Source organism: Drosophila rhopaloa, unplaced genomic scaffold, assembly GCF_018152115.1.
Source record: "Drosophila rhopaloa isolate 14029-0021.01 unplaced genomic scaffold, ASM1815211v1 contig_201, whole genome shotgun sequence".
Lineage (NCBI taxonomy): Eukaryota > Metazoa > Arthropoda > Insecta > Diptera > Drosophilidae > Drosophila > Drosophila rhopaloa.
Window position 1 is genome coordinate 59175 of NW_025335086.1, and position 17067 is coordinate 76241.

At 36.5% G+C, this 17067-nt stretch overlaps 1 protein-coding gene across 1 annotated transcript; it reads left to right on the plus strand.

Moving 5' to 3' along the window:
• Positions 1-1423: 1423 nt before the first annotated feature.
• On the plus strand, positions 1424-7613 carry LOC108043424 (myrosinase 1). Its single transcript, XM_017122132.2, has 4 exons — positions 1424-1642; positions 2400-2601; positions 5324-6217; positions 6952-7613. The coding sequence occupies exons 1-4, from the start codon at positions 1602-1604 to the stop codon at positions 7447-7449; spliced, it is 1635 nt and encodes a 544-aa protein (XP_016977621.1). The 5' UTR covers positions 1424-1601; the 3' UTR covers positions 7450-7613.
• The last annotated feature ends 9454 nt before the right edge of the window (positions 7614-17067 follow it).

Below are 17067 nucleotides of genomic sequence, written 5' to 3' on the forward strand. Positions count from 1 at the left end.
TTGTATATTTATAATTAATTTTTCAAACTTTTGACACACGTGAAATATTTAACTAAAGAGTGATATATTTTTGTGGTGTGTTTAAGAATTTTCATTATCATAAGTTATAGTTGTAATGAAATAAGAACCAAGTCTGGCAAGGTGATAAACTGAACGTCAACATCCGCTTAAGTTCCTTTACTGACTTTCAAAACTTTCGGATCGAATCAGTGCCACGTTCTTTCATTTAGCACATGAGGCGGATTAAAATATCAAAACTGGATATAAGGTTATGAAGCGAGTTTGCGGATACGTAAGCTGTCCGTATAATGGCTATTGTAAGGCAAAAGACTCATTGTTCGGTTCTTTTGGGCGAATCCAATGCCAGAACAGGTTTGTTTGGCTAATTTTGGTTCCTTTTTTAGTTTCAAACTCGCGAGACAAAATCAGAATTTGCATCTTGTCTCGTTGTTCCATTAGCTTTTATCATTCCGATATTATTGAACCGAACTCTCATCGCTTTATCACTCTTCCGGTGAAAAAGTGTGCTTGTTTACCTGCTCTTGTTTAAACATTGTTATCGTTTTTGAGTTTGTAAAAACTTAAGAAAATTAAATATTACATAATTCTATTAATAGTACCTTTCGTTTTTAGTACTTGGCATAATCAACTTGATTCTTGTAAGTAGTTTACGTTAAAAAAAGTAGAAAAGAATGAAAAGTATAGATTCCTTTTTAGATAGAATTAAATTTTTAATGCCACAAACGTGCCTTTTGTGTTTATTTTACGGCCTTATATACATGAATTATACAGAAACTGTTACTTAATTTATTAAATATGTAAATGAGCGATCGACGAACTTTATTTAATGAGATTAGCGTGCTTCTTGTGGGTATTTTAATAATACCCAATATTTTAAAGTCTTTTTAAATAGTTATAAGGTTACATTCGATTTCTTAATGCGATAAACGTGTCTCATATTCTTGAAAATCGAACTTAAAATAATAAAACCCTTAGTTAAGCCCTAATCGTGTACTTTTACGGTTCTATTATAAGTATTTATTATCTCATAATTTATGCTTAGCCGGCGTTTAAATATGGAAGATGCAATATCTGCAAGCTAATCTAAATCGGTACATTTCCTTTTAATTTCGATGGGATTTCACTTATTATCGCCGGCTAAAAAGGATCCAGAATCTTTCCGTTCCTCTCCATTGATAATACGTAACCGGTAAATGCATATTTGAAAATCAAACAAAGCAAACTCGAGATAAAAACAAAAAAGATAATAATAACATCGGCACCTGCTGGTGATATTCGCCGAACAAAAAAAAAAGTAAGAAAGAGAGGGAGTGAGAACTTGTCTATGACTCGATACGCCCGTCGATCGCTTTATAACGGTAGGACATAAAAGCGCCGGGGTTCATTTGCAAGCGTTTCGCGGTCGGGTTAACACGCTTGCGAATCGTAATCGCTGCTCAGTTAAGTAAAAAGCGGCTAAAAAACGCGAAAAGTTCCAAATTTAACGAAAAAGTTTAAGGCCAAAGTCTTGACTTGACTGCCTAAAGTTTTCGTTTGTAACCAATTAGTTTCGCGTTAAAGGATACACAAGAACAACAAACATGTTGAAATTTATACTGCCCGTATTTGTGGTGATTGCATCGTAAGTGTTAATTTAAGATACGATAAAATGTATCTAAAAATACAGTGTTATAATAACGATAAATAATATAATTTTAATGTAAACTAAATTCTCATAAATAATGCCTTAAGCTTGTTAAAAGTTTTCCTTAGTTTTCTTAACTCTAAAGAACTAAGTTCCAAAATCAAATTTTTAAAATTTCCTAAATTAAATTGTTAGTTCCCAAAACAGAGAAATTAACCTTTACACTGCAGAATCGTTATAAAAGTAAATAAGGGAATATTTTAGCAACATTGATTGCTTTAGACGGACTAATCTATTTTTCCTTTACGAAAATTAGGTTTTATAAAAAAATAGTATAATAATAAATACAGATAATAAAATGCAACCAAAACAATGAGTCAAAACTAATCATTTGATCTGTTAAACGAGCATTTAAGTTGCATATGTTTTAATCATCCAAAGTTAGTACAAAATGAATTACTGGCGACAAAAACAGCCTGAATAGATGTTCCAAATCGCCTTGGCATGCCACAAGCTGCCAAAAAAGCGAATTTGGCTCAAAGAAAGCTCCAAATCTGGACTGACCTTGAGCAGCCGTTCGGCAATTGATATAAATGACTATCCAAGATCATAAAATGTATGCAAAATTGAAAAGTAAATAAAAATTGTCGTAACATTCGTCAATTTTGAATGCCACCTGTTTGGCAGTGGCTTTGGGTGAAGAGCAGATTTAGCAATATCTTTCGATTAACACATTACCATATTATCTTTACAGATGTCTTGGCAGTCCGGTGAGCCAAACTCGTCGGTTTCCCAGCGACTTTCTCTGGGGCGTTGGATCATCTTCTTACCAGATCGAGGGAGGCTGGAACGCGGATGACAAGGGGGAATCGATCTGGGACTTTCTCACCCACACACATCCCGAGAAAATAGCCGATCAATCAAATGGTGATATCTCAGCGGACAGCTATCATCAGGTAAGCCGAGAATCGAGTCACGTCGCTATTGGTTAATGGGCAATTCAATAATGGTAGTATTCAGAATCAGTCGTCGATTGGTTTGGCATCACAATTTGATTGGAAGTTATGCAAAGAGTTCAAGATCTCCAGTCGACTGACTAGCTAAGGTAATCGACTGGAAAATATGTGCACTCAGATGGCTATTAGTTACACAGCTAATTACGTGATAATATCTAGAGCTTTTGACGCTGATTAAATTAGATGGATTTAAAGAAGTGATCTGTGATCTTAAGAGTCTAAAGAGATCTATAAATCACTTTTATAACATTTTAATATTGTAGCGATTGGTGATCAAATATATACCCAGACTTGTAACTTCTGTAAATGAAACTAGTTTAATTGAGTGATTTGGTTGATTTGTTTTTATTCTTAAGTAATTTTACACTTTAAGGGTAAGATAAAGAAGATCATATTTTTAAAAGATATATAAAATTGTTCGCATCTTTTGTTGATTTTTTTATGTTTTCTGCGAAATTTTAAAGACTATTTGTGCCAATCGTTTACGGTTAAACAACAATTATAATAAACCTATTAAATCAAATTTATATATAAGGTGCAAAAAACAACTTTAGAGTCTTAGCTTAAGGCATCTGGAATGAAGTCATTTTTATTGGGCTTAAGTTGATATTTTTGCTATTTGTTTACAACTCATAATTTTCCATCATTTTTATGATTTACTCACCCATTACATTATTCAATAGCTCTTAAGCAAAATCTTTTTCAAACTCTGAATTCCTAATAGATCCAGTTTCAAGAGTCTATAGCTTCTGCACGCGGCTTCTGAGTTATAAGATAATCTTGAGTTGTGCCCCCAATCAATTTAAAGCCAAGATTATTGGTCAATTATGTTTTAATAACATGAAACCAAGTAAAACTTATAATCAAGTACCCATTTCAACAGGCCATAATATCATCCTCAAGTGCGGGCATGCGATACATCTCGAACAATGTTGAATCCCATTACAGGCCGTAAATTTGCATAGTTCTGACCACAAAACCATTAACAAAGAATCGCATAAATCATGAGCAGCAGGCTTTTGCCATAGTGGGACACCTGCTTCGAATTTTGTTTGATTACCTACTCTATTCTGATAATCAACTTGTCTCCATCGGAGGCTTTCAGCGCTTTGCATTTGATAAATGGACTCTCGAACAGTGCTGAATTAATGATCTTCTTACAAAAAAACGACTTAAAGGGCAGATCAACTAGAACTAGGGCGTGACTTGTTTGTGGGCCTGAAACGGAACTGAAGTATATTACATGGCAGACAGATGATAATGTATAGACGTTTCTGATAGATAGGTAGTAGCAAACAATCTACAACAATCTTGTTAGACTAGATAAAGATCTTTACAAACTATGTATCATTAAGCATTTGACCCATTTTTCAGATAGACTGATATGTTAAGATAGCACACTTTTAGAAATGATATGTTAAGATAAATGTTAACCATTTTTTATGCATGCAGTAAATTATAATTATATGAATAAATAATTAATAAAATGAAATAAGGTTATTAATTCACAAATAGTTAAGCAAAATTCATATTTTTACATATTTTAGAATATAAAAGAAAAGTTTTAATTTATTATTGCTCCCATTTTAAAAACCAAATTTGCATAGACTAAACGAGATTCTTCCTAGTATTTTTTTGAAAAGTAATTTGCATTGAAATAGTTTCAATAATTTATCGATGCCGACTGAGTTGGAGGCAACATTGTATCATAATTTGCCAACTAATGCCAATCAATAGGCTAAATGATTTGGTTACGGGTGCCAACTGTTGGCATTTGCATCAGGTGCTGGATTTTTTTGTCAGCCATCGGCTTGTTATTGTTGTCAGCGTCGACAGGCGATTTGATAAATGGATTAAATAGGTGGACCGACAGCTTAAACGCCCCTTCCTTTCATATGCAACGCTCGGCGATCGCGATTTGAATTGTTTTCAATTCAAAGTCACATAATTAGCAAGAGCCTGAGCCAAAGCCAAAGTCAGAGCTCCGGGCCAAGTTGCGACAATGACCATTGAAGGTGGAATGTGTCGCCAACGCTCGACCAACTGGTTTTCTATTACCATTTTCAGTTTTTCGGAAACATGGCATAGTTTTGAGGAAAACCGAAACAATCAGCAGCAAACAAGTCAGAGTGCTGCAGTCTAGTTTTCCGACATTTTAAGTAACCATTTGCAAGTTTATTTATTTGTCCACATGTCAACTTTAATGCCAGTGGACATTAATGTGATTGCTTTGATTTGTCTATACTAATTTTAAATTGGGTTGGTAAATTGGAAAATCGGCAGATTTTTGTCATTAATTGTTTGATTTTGTATGGCTAAAATGTATAAAGCCTTGACGAAAGATACAAGAAACAAACCGCAAAGTATCGCTTTAATAAACTCAAAGCTGTAGGTTTGATTTACACTTCATTAGACAGCTGGCATGATTTAAACGTCTCTATAAAAATTCTTTGCATAATTATAAAACCGTAATTGATTTTTTTTCCTTCTGAATAAATAATGTAAAATATACAATTTGAAAAAAAAACATTTTAAAGATTATATTCTGCACCTATTTACTATGATTCTCTTTACTAGTTGTAAAAAATTAAAAAGTGATTTATTCTTCAAATAGTTATTTAGTAATGGTATTAATGATTCTATTTTCTTAATCCTTTTTTAGTGGAAACGAGATGTGCAAATGGTAAAAGAGCTGCATGCGAGCACGTACCGCTTCTCATTATCCTGGCCCCGGATAATGCCCGGTGGCTATATGAATCACGTCAGCACGGCGGGCATTAAGTACTACTCAAACCTGATCGACGAACTGCTCCGGTACAATATCACACCGATGGTGACGATCTATCACTGGGAACTGCCGCAAAGGCTGCAAGAGCTGGGTGGTTGGACCAATCCGGAGATTATACCGCTGTTCAAGGACTACGCTCGCTTGGTGATGGAAATGTACGGCGATCGGGTGAAGATCTGGACCACCATCAATGAGCCGTGGCATGTGTGTGAGCACGGTTACGGAGTGGACTACATGGCACCGTCTTACAATTACCCCGGCATTCCCGCCTACCTCTGTGGCCACAATCTGCTAAAGGCCCACGCTGAGGTGGTGCACATGTATCGGGAACTCTTTCAACCACGACAAGGTGGACGCATTGGCATCACCCTTGACACATCCTGGCCGGAGCCCAAGGATCACAATTCCGCCGAGGACCGCGAGGCCTCCGAGCGAGCCATGCAGTTCTATGTGGGCTGGTTCGGTCATCCCATCTTCTCCAAGCACGGCAACTACCCCAAAGTGATGATCGATCGGATTAGGAGCCTGAGCAAGGAGCAAGGCTTTGGGTCCAGATCCAGACTGCCTGAATTCACCCATGAGGAAATCCTTCGCATCCGCGGCACCTCTGATTTCTTCGGCATTAACTCATACACCAGTAATCTGGTCATCTCGAATGGTCACAATAATACCGGCAAGTTCCCAGTGCCGTCCTTCAACCATGATATGGGTGTGGTCGAGAGCCAGGAAGGCGTCGACTGGCCCGGTTCCGGATCAGTTTGGCTTAAGGTGAGTGTGATTGTAGTGATAGGTCTTAAGATATTTGAGGAAAAAATATGGGGTCTGGGAGCCTTACTACTGATTTACTATCACCTCAGTCAGGAAAGGGATAATAATAAGTAAATTCTGAAATACCCCCAAATAAGTTTTATTTTAAAAGAGGGAAGTAATATTTCACGAGTCTGACACATCCAAAGGATGAAAGATCTAAACTTCGTATAGCTAACAATAAGGGACTTTAGTTCTTGATCTCCAATCAATTTTAAATTTCTTAAGAAGAATATTTCATCAAATCTCTGTTTAAATTTAAAGTAAAATATGTTTTCTATATTTAGTGGGCTATAAAAAAATTTCAAGCACTTTAAAAATTTCCTAGCTGCCACAGTAACTTCATTACGAGGTCATGAAAATTTTCTTCCTTGTACCTTCCACAATTTTACACAAAAACCATATTTCCTTCATCTCCACGACTTCAATTATCTTTCGCTTAGTCGGCTAAATTGATTGTGGCTCACCCTCTGGAGACGTGAGATGGGAAATCCCTCACGTCCAGGATGAGGTGGTGTAATTAACTTGGTGGAGTGCTGGAGGTAGCTCGAGGGTTGACTTATCCCCACTTACAGTTTGAATTATGGTTTGCCGAGTAAACTACTTAGGCGGGAATCAAAAGAGGGTGACTTTCGTCCAGGTGGCGGACAGGTGAATGAACTCCACTAACTGGGGGTTGTACTCCGTTTTCGCAGGTCTATCCCAAGGGAATGTACAATCTGTTGATGTGGATACACCGCGAATACAATGCACCCGAGATAATGGTCACGGAGAATGGAGTTAGTGATCGTGGAGGTCTGGAGGACTACGCCCGTGTGGATTACTACAATCACTACCTCTCCGCGGTGCTGGATGCCATGGAGGATGGTGCGAATATCAGTGGCTACTTTGCCTGGAGTCTGATGGACAGTTATGAGTGGAAGGCCGGCTTCTCGGAGAAGTTTGGACTCTACCACGTGGACTTCAATTCCCCGGAACGCACGCGAACTCCTAAGATTTCGGCACGAGTCTTTGCCAACATCTGTAAGACCAACACCATCGATTGGAGCTACAGACCCAAGCTCGATGAGGAACAGCAACTAGTGGCCATGGCTCAGTTGCCGGCAGAGAATCCAGTGGCCAGGACAAGTGGTGCTAGTGGAGCTATCAGTTGGAGTCTGACGGCCCTTCTTCTCCTGGCTCTCGTGAGATGAGCAAAAAGATGAGAGAAGGACCCTTGCCATATTCAAATTCTCGATGCTAAGCGTTAATTGCTACTCGTAGCCTTAATTTTGTGTTATATATAATGCATAAATGTTATAATTTGTACTTAAGGATTAAGACTCGAAACTGAATAAAACTATTTGTGATACTTTAATCAAGAGTCTGGAGAATAATGGAAAAAGCAAAAAGGTTTGTACGTTAAATAATGAAATTAATAAGTTTTAAAAATATATTTATTTTGCAAAAATGCAGTTGAATTTTTTTTTGGAATTATAAATTAAAAATACATGCAAAATAATAAAAAATCTCCTAATACTACAAATTGTATTGTTTTTCTTTACCATTAGTATATTGTTTGCGGAAACAATTCAGACATGAAGAGAACAGCCTATCAGCAATCAAACGAATCATAGTAATAGACAGCTAAACAAATAAATTCTAAATTTTACAAATTTTATAAAAAGTATTATAGATTGGCCATTCAAATGCGATAGAGAGATCTGGAAACCTTGAACGATTTTTATAGGAAGCACAGAATTTTCGTTCACCGCAAAGTTCATTCAGATGCTAATGCAGGCATCTTAGAGGTCTCCTAATTCTTGAATGATCAAAATTGACATTTACATGTAGTAAATTCCTTGAGCTGTCTCCCAACATTTCCGCAAGTAAATCAAACACGGAGCCAACAAAAGATCCAATGATCTGTGATCTTTTTGCGGCACAATGAGCCCCGATGTACGGGTATTATATCATCGCGATTAGGTCGGCCCGGGGGCTAATTGTAGGGGGTCTGTGTGTACATTGGTCCAGCATGAAACGGAATACTTAAATCCCTGTGCTAATGACTCTGATTAAATCACTCGCTTATGCATATGAAGGTATATTCTTTGCATGATCACCATATCCGCCTGGCCTTAGTTCAGTTAAGAAACTTTCAAATCGAAATCGAAAGCAGTACATAGATATTTATTTGCGTGTTTGTTTTCCTCCAGAACCAGTTGCCTTTCATTTTGGGTAATGTTTTATTTTATTAGCACTTATTTCTTATGCATTTAGCTGGATTTATTGTTTCAGTTTGCTCAAGTCACACGAAAACCGTTGAATAAATTAAGCAATTTTTGCTGTTGTAGGAAACATTAAAACGCCAATGTCAGGAGGTGAAAGGCTGAAAGGCGGAAAGAGGGAAATGCTGCTGGAGGAGGGGCTCGTCTAGAGTCTGGTCTCGACCCACCTGGCATGCCCCCATCCCCCCTTTGATTGTGCACCTGTTTGAGTCACGAGCCGACGCTGGGCATATTCATAATTCATCAGCCCAGCGCCTGGGGCTGCCATATGAAAATTAAAGATAGAATAGATCTAAGGGCTAAGGGCACACAATATAAAAGGCCATGCAAATGAATTATTCAATATAAACATTATTGTTCTGTTTTAAACAAATTTAAGACATCTGAACAAGTTGTATACAAAAAGATTAAGAACTTTTGCAAAAAGAAACAAAACAAGAAACTAAAATTGCCAATGTAAGTTGATTTATAATACCAATATTTCTACAAAATTAATAAATCAATAGAAAAGAGTAATGTAAGTTGGGCAACATTTAAAAAAATGTTGAACAATATCCAAAATTAGAAATGGGATAGAATAGGTCCAACATATGTATGTAAATACATAACGCAGTTTTAAAATTAAGTATTATTTTTAATTGCCTTGGGAACTGGCAACAAATAAATTCTGAATTTTAATTTATTTCGTCTAATTTATAGTGTTTCTTTTATTTTGTGAGTCTGTGAATTATTTATTTTTAAAAATTATATAATTAACCGGAACTCGACAGCCCAAAGTTCTTCACTTCGTTAGCAGAGAATTACGGCAATAAGCCAATAGTTGTTTTGCCCATGATTAATGAGGGCCAGTGGGCAGCCGAAGCCACGAGAATATCAATCAATAAAGTGAAAAGATCCGTTTCAATTTTCGAAATCCCCTTTTCCCCTTTTTAGGCACCCCTGTTCCAGAAAACACAACATAAGCAAACAATGTTGAGGTAAAAAACTTGGCAAAAACAAACAAAACAACAAGGCAAACACATTTTCTGGAATTGGATGCTCTCAACTGTTTTCCCGCTTTTTTGTGACGTTTTTACACTGATTAAATTTTACAAGGGATTGCATCAGACAAAGTTTAGTTGAGTTCAGTTTCCAGCACGAACTTCGCGAAATTTAAACAAGTGATTTATGCACGCGGTTTTTTCCTATTGAAAAGGTCAGAGCGTGAGTAATATAAATAAATCCAGAATAAATACAGATCACGACCTCCATGAAGATTAAGTGCAGATTAAGTTTAAGCCTTTCCAGGGTTGCGAACGCAATATTTTAATAACTTAAACATTTTAAATTTGGAGGAAGGATTGAAAAAGTAACAACGCTTTTGTTTTGAAGAGCAATGTTGAGAACAATGTTGAGTTTTCCTGAAAATTACCTTATTCAAATTGAATTAATTCTTCAACATTTAAATCAAATGAATGTGTACCTATTATATAATAGCTTATAAAACAAATTATCAGATCAATTTAAACTAGAAACGTTTTAACCGATTCATAAACGTGCCTGTACCGTTAAACGGTTTGTGTATTAGCTAAGGTTAATATTGTAAATTGTAGCATACTTTTAGGCAGTTATATGCATCTTACATACATATTTATACACATATAATTATATATCTATATATAACCCAAATGAACTCACATATAAAACACATAGTAATTTAAAAAAAAAGTTTGTTAAGAAAATGGGTAAGTTCATTTTTAAGTCCAATTTTAATTTCCAAAAAATTGTGATATTTTTTATTTTTGTAGAAATTACAATCCACTTATTTATTGAAAAATAAAATGTCAAAGCTTATCCAACTTGAGGATTAATACATTTGAGGTTCTATTTGCCTAGTCACGTTATTTTTCCTTGAAGTCACGTGCTATAGATGTGGTTTCCGCTTAGTTTACGGGATATAACAGCATTACGTCCTTTTTCAACATCCAGGATTAACCCGCTGCGCCATTTATCAAACATTTCATAGACCTCAATGCACTTATTGAAAATTAATACGGCTTAAGACCCACCATAGTGCAAAAATCAACACACATGCTTTCCCCTATCACCACCCTCTGGTTTTTGCCCTCACATTAATCCCGCGAACAAGGCATTAAAAGGGAGCACTGGAGCTAGACAAACATCTGTCCAGGATGCGGACGATGCCCTGGCCAAAGGATTAAATAACAATAAGTGATAAACTAAATTAAAAATCAGAGTTCGATTGGAATTGGCTTGGGTTCCGTCATCAAATTCAATTTAAAGACAATTTAATAGAGAAAAATTATTTTCCAATAGGAACAAAGGGCAATCAAGCTAATAATGTGTACACAGATTTCTCTGGCCCTTGGTTAATTCGATTAAAATTTACACAGCAAAAAGAAATATCATGAAGAATGCGGGTAGTCCTGACAGAATCAAATTTATTAAGCATGATAAATTTACAAAATAAAAATATCACAAACGAAAAACAGTAGAAAAAACCAAATATTTTTGTACTGAAAACAACAACCATCGATCAAATATTTTTGGTATATGTGGGAAATTATTTTAATTTAATATACTCCTCTGATGGTTGAATTTCTGAATTTATTTTATGAGACCTTTTTTATATTTCACACATTTCTGATTTCCTCTTTTTTGCCCCTATATTTCATGGTGTAACACAGCAATTACCACAACGTAGCAATTGAGTTAACCCTTTAAAATCAATATTCAATTACATCATATACCAATATAGATTTTCATAAATTGCAGCACTGATTGAAACATTCTCTTGAAATATATAGCCCACATTATTTGGGCTCTTCACTTCACCCATCACACCCAACCCATGTAATGTCACTTCAAAGTCCCCCCCATCGTCTCAAGAAGATTAAGTTTGGCGATAAAGTATCATTGAATCATTGAGTTTTGTGCTTTTTGTTGTGTCGTTAAATAGCATCCATGTCTAGAGACTTGTATAGAACACATATCCCCTCGATTTGGTGACGTTTAGTAATTTTCTGGACAACAAAAGAATGAGAAGAGCACCCTCATTGAGCAACTGTTCAGTATGGAAATGGTTTTTAGAGCTCCCCATTGCAGATATCAGAGTTCTTAGCAATTCAATCGGTTATCCCATAAATCTTTCTCTGAACTTTGACCGAGGCATGGGAAAAAATGGACATAACTAGAAATGATCCTTTGGGTGTGAGTGCCAGGACCTTGTTCATTTAATTACGGGTGGGATATAGGAAATAAAGAATTTGGAAAACAGGAAAGAAAGGTTTCTTCTCTTGTCAGCTGTGTTCTAGTCCCATAAAATACCTGGAAAAAATCGTTTATTAGAAAAGGTGCCAAGGTTGAAAGCGAGGGTTGAGGTTCCTAATAGAACGTGCCAAGATCAGAAGGCAAGGCAGCTGAACCTTCCCCCTTTCGAAGTTCAACAAAAACAATCTCTCCTGTTTTCAAGCCCAAGTTCATTGCACTTTTCTCTGTCTCGACTTTGCTATAATGACAAACCAATTACCAGCTAAAAGACCTGGACTTGGACATGGACTTGGTTTACGACACGCACGTTTTTCAGAGGAGTCCAGGCGACGGTTTGATTGCGCAACAAATTGGACAAACGACGCATGTCACCCCTTTTTTGGATGGAAAACAGTTAGAGCCATATTTAAGCCAGTGACAAATGTACGTTTCCATGTGATGAGGACATGCTTTGCCGTTTATGCGTATATAGATTGAAATAATTTTAAGTTCAGGATATGCACAAAATTAATATTATTTAGATTTTTAAAATTGTTAAGAAGGTTTTGGTAAAAAGGATTTGTTCACCATTCTTAGTATATTTATCGCCATTAGATATTTTAAAACTCAATAACAAAAAGTTATAAATCTAAAGATTGTAACCGAAATAAAGTAAAATCTTTGTGTTCGTTAGAAATTATAATACATTTAATCATCATCGCATAAACGGAATGATAAGTTGAGTGTGCTACTGTACCCAGTTTGCTTTGTGAGACACTCAGTTTTGGAATCCACCACCAAAATCATCAGCGAATCTGTGTGCGAGATGACAACCCTGTTTGAGTCGTGGCGCCTACTCTGGGGAGTACCTCCCTTCCTCTCTCGTTTTTCAAAAACTCTCTTTCCAAATATGTCGCCGCTTTGTCTGAAATTTCACGCAAAAGATATTACGTGTGTGTTGGCAACTGCTTATTGATCGATCGCCTTGATATCGAATTTTTATTGTTGTTTGTCATTGCAAATGCGCCACCATCAAATAACAGAAGGGATAAAAGAGGCGAAGGATGGGCCATTGTTCGAGGGGTTTGGATTCCGCATCGGGGGTTGGTTCTCTTTAGTTCGGTTCAACTGCAATTGCAGTTTTACAGTTACCACTGGAGGGTTACTTTTCCATGTCCATGTCGTAACCACCCTTAGTTATTATATAGCTCCCGTCCGTCCGATTATCATCGCCTGGGAATACGCGGTCCTGGGAGTAGGGCCGCTCTTAACTTGGGTTCGGATTTCAGTTCTTTTTTTGGGATTTCGGTTTCGATTTTGGTCCGTGCTATTGCACATCTTCCCACCATTTGGCATTTCCCTTATTTGTATATTTTGATTCCAAACTAGAAATCAACTTTATTGATTTTATGCATGCTTCTAGCACTTAACTGTTATTGTAGCTTAGCTGCACTTTTGTTTTGCCGATTTATTGGATTTGGGGAGTTTTACGAGTGAGAGTTCTAGTTTCAATAATAGCTTTTGCAGCCTATACCTTTTTATAAGCAGAGAAAATTGGGTTTCTAAACAATATAAACCCATTTTAATGAGTAAAAAAAATTTAAGAAGTGTTAATAAAAAATATTGGTAATTAGCGTTTAAGTTAATAAAATGTCTCTGATCTGGTACCCAAAACTTTTGGTAGTTAACTATGTGTACAGATAAGGTAATACCTTTGTTTGCATATATAAAGTCAAAAAGTGGATCACTTAAAAATATGTTTTTTTAAATGAAAAAAAATCAATTCTAGAAATATCAACTAAATACTTTTTTCAGGGTTGTTGTGACACCAAGTATTTACAATGTAGCTCTAAAAGTCTTTAAAATCATATAAATATTTACATGTACATATCCGGTTGCATATATAAACCAATTCAACTTACAACCCATGATAAAAAAAATTTAAGTAATAAAAGGCTAATAAAATCATTGAAAACATATAACTTGAAGTGCAGGCAATAACAATATCAAATTTGTTTACTTTAAGGGCCATAAAACGATTCCCAATCGATGTCATTACGTTTCCCTCCCCAATAAGAGCAAAACATTTGGTAATCATGTTAGTCCATTGAGATAAGCGATCGCTCATTTGTAGCCACTGCAAAATCCGCCGCTTGTTATCATCCACCGGCGATCTCACGCACCTTAACCACCACCAGTGACCATCGTCCATGGTCCATGGATCTCGATGCAGCAGTTCTGGGCACGACCGACATGCAATGTTTAATTGTTTTCCCTTTTGCTGTATTTATGAGCCCAGCTACCGCCCACTGGGACACTATCTTCGAATGGCCAACAGACAGAGGTAGTGTTAATTTATGACGCACCTAAAAGTGGTATACACGTATACCTATACAATCCACACCTCGGGGCATATATCAGAATGATGTATCGTTAGAACCGGCCACATATCACACTTTGCAGCTGCCCGGTATTCTACAAACCAAGTTTTGGTTACATAACCCACGACCAGAGAGCTCCAGAGCCGGGGACTCGTGGAGCGGGTCTATTGTCGTCATTGTAGTCACATTATTAGATTCGCATCGCTGGCCATACTAATTGTTGCTGCCAAAGACGGACGCACTGCAGCGAGCGGAACGGTTCATTGGGCAGGGCGACAGAATGCAACTACTAACGTTGAAATGATCGTGTGCTGTTGTCATTACAAGTTCCAGGAGCGGATTGTGTGGGTTCTATAAAGTGTGATAGTCATTAGCAAGAAGCCCTTGTAAATTTGGCAGCCTATAACATAACTCTAAAGAATGGTTCCTTAACATTATTATTATATCCTTTTCAGAATCTCTACCTACCATTGTTATTTTAAATCTTGTATTGTAACTTAAATTTAATATTAAACCATACAATTTAACTAAGTACAAAAATAATATCTAAGCCACAAAGTCTTTTAAAATAATTATGGTTTTAAAAATTAGCAGAAAAATTGTATTTGGGTACTAACAAAAATTTGTTTAAGGGCTTGTTAAAAGCATAAGCCCTGAATTGAATTACAATCTAGAAATTATAAATTGACTACTAAATATAAGCAATATAAAGCATTTTAGAGAGCAATTTGGGCTATATAAATTCAACAGTAGATTTTAAAATGTTGCTTTTAAAATCCCTCCCTGTTTCAGCCTTATGTTTCTGGGCCTGACACTCAAATTTGGTCAGTTGACGTGGTTCTGGGCTAACGCTTTTCAGTTCTTGACAGGGTTTATGGCCGGAAGTTCTAATTGCTGTTCATTTGAGGTGGAAATTTTCCCCATATCAAGTCTACTCACCTGGAAGAGTATTAAGTTTTATTAGTCATTTGGGGCAGGAACACTTAATTCTGATGGCTTACCTGTACTTTAGGGCAATGCAACTGCAATTGAGAGCGGATTTCGCTCTGGTTTTCCACTTGCGACTGGAAACCGGCTGGCCAGGAAAAGGAGACAAGCAAACAAACAAACAAACAAACATTCCAGCAAGGATCGACAACCTGCAGGGTGGCTGTGTGGTGGTTGGTATCGATTTTTAGTGGCAATTGCAGTTGCCACTGGCAATCGCCGTGCCCCATGCCATTGGGGTAGTCTCAAGTTCGTCTGCCAATTATTTGCCGCTTATTAGGAGTACGGAACAAGGACCCAGGAATACGGGATACGGCATGGACACATGGACTTCGGAGCGGGCAGCACGTGACTTGTTCTTCCGTCGCAGCCTTGGCCATTGTTTGCATTTGCATTCGCCAGGAACGGGGTGGCATGTCTTTGACATGCAGCTGTTAACAGTTGAGGTCACCTCAATATGAGTTTAGGCTTGCAAATTAAAATACAAACATATGTTAGTAATTACCAAAGTGTCAAAGAAAGAATAAATGTAAGAGTAAATGATAATTAATTTTATATTGATAAATAAAAAGTCTTTTAAATTGTTTATCACCTAATAGGAGCTAAGGAGAACGAGCGCTATAATTTAATGATTATTGACTAGTTCTTGACTGTATTTCGTATAAAAAATAATATAAAAGGGCTGTTTAAATGAAGAAAGGTTTAAACAAATACTGCTCCGCATAGTATCGGGATTTCGGAAAAATATTAGTAAAACAAACAGGTTTTTCTAATATGGTATAAATTGTATAATTAATATACTTTTCATGTTTAACATTTTTTACATACAAATTTAAAAACATTTACAAAATACTTAAAATATTAAGCAAAGGTTTTAGCAATTTGAATTAAGAAATATACAATTTAGAACTATCTAGATGTCCTTAGCTGTTCCTAGACACAACTCAAGTGTCGCCTTTATGTTTGGCCATTTGCATGAAGTGGGCGGTGGTGTGGCCGGAGGGAGTGGCCCGAGGGGGTGGTTGAAAGGGAGGTTAAGCCACCCCGAGTTAAAATCACTGCTAGCCACCCACTGAGAAACGGGCGCTGACCAGCCGGATTGTTAAGCCCCTTTGTTTTCTACGCGCCCAGCGGAGAGCCGAAGTAAACCGGTTCTTAATCCTTTCAAACGTAAAACGCAAAGCCAACTGCGGTCGTCAGCGAAATTTCTAGGGAAAATGCAGACAAAAATTGGGGTTGTCGGTCGGCTAAAAACAATGCACATTCCCCCGATTAATTTTAATTTGCATTAAAAAAAAATTGCGCAGCTACAGAGGTATCTTTTTCTTACATTCATACACATTAGTTTAAGCAATTTATGTTTGCATACGATTATAAAACCGGTATATAGTGTATTGAAGTCATTAAATTGTTTTGTTTCTAACTTTCATAAACATATTCGAATAAATACCGTTAGCAAGCTAACACTTGTTGAGCAAAGGCCACCAGATAACAAAATTATGGAGTTAGACGGGAATCTAATACCCAATTCGATTTACCATTTTGATTTATTTATTTCAAGCTCGTTAATTTGTATATTTTCATACTAAACCACATAAAAACATCGTTTTCCTGCACATGTTTCCTGTGACAAGATCCTCGGCGTGCTTACCAACACTAAATAAACTTAAAGAAAGGTATACTCTCCATCCCTTTCTGGTTTGAAAAGGAATCGTCGTGTTTCCAATTCCCCTTCTGTTCTTCTTCTTTTAAGCACGCCGTTCTGATGTTCGTAGATTTCGTGGTCGAAAATTGTGAAAATCGGTGCCAATAATTGTACAATAATGTAAATATAGCACAATTATTGTGTATAAATAAGTATATATCTACATATATATAAAAATGTAAATAGATGTAAGTAATTTCTATATTAAACAAAAGTTTTCTT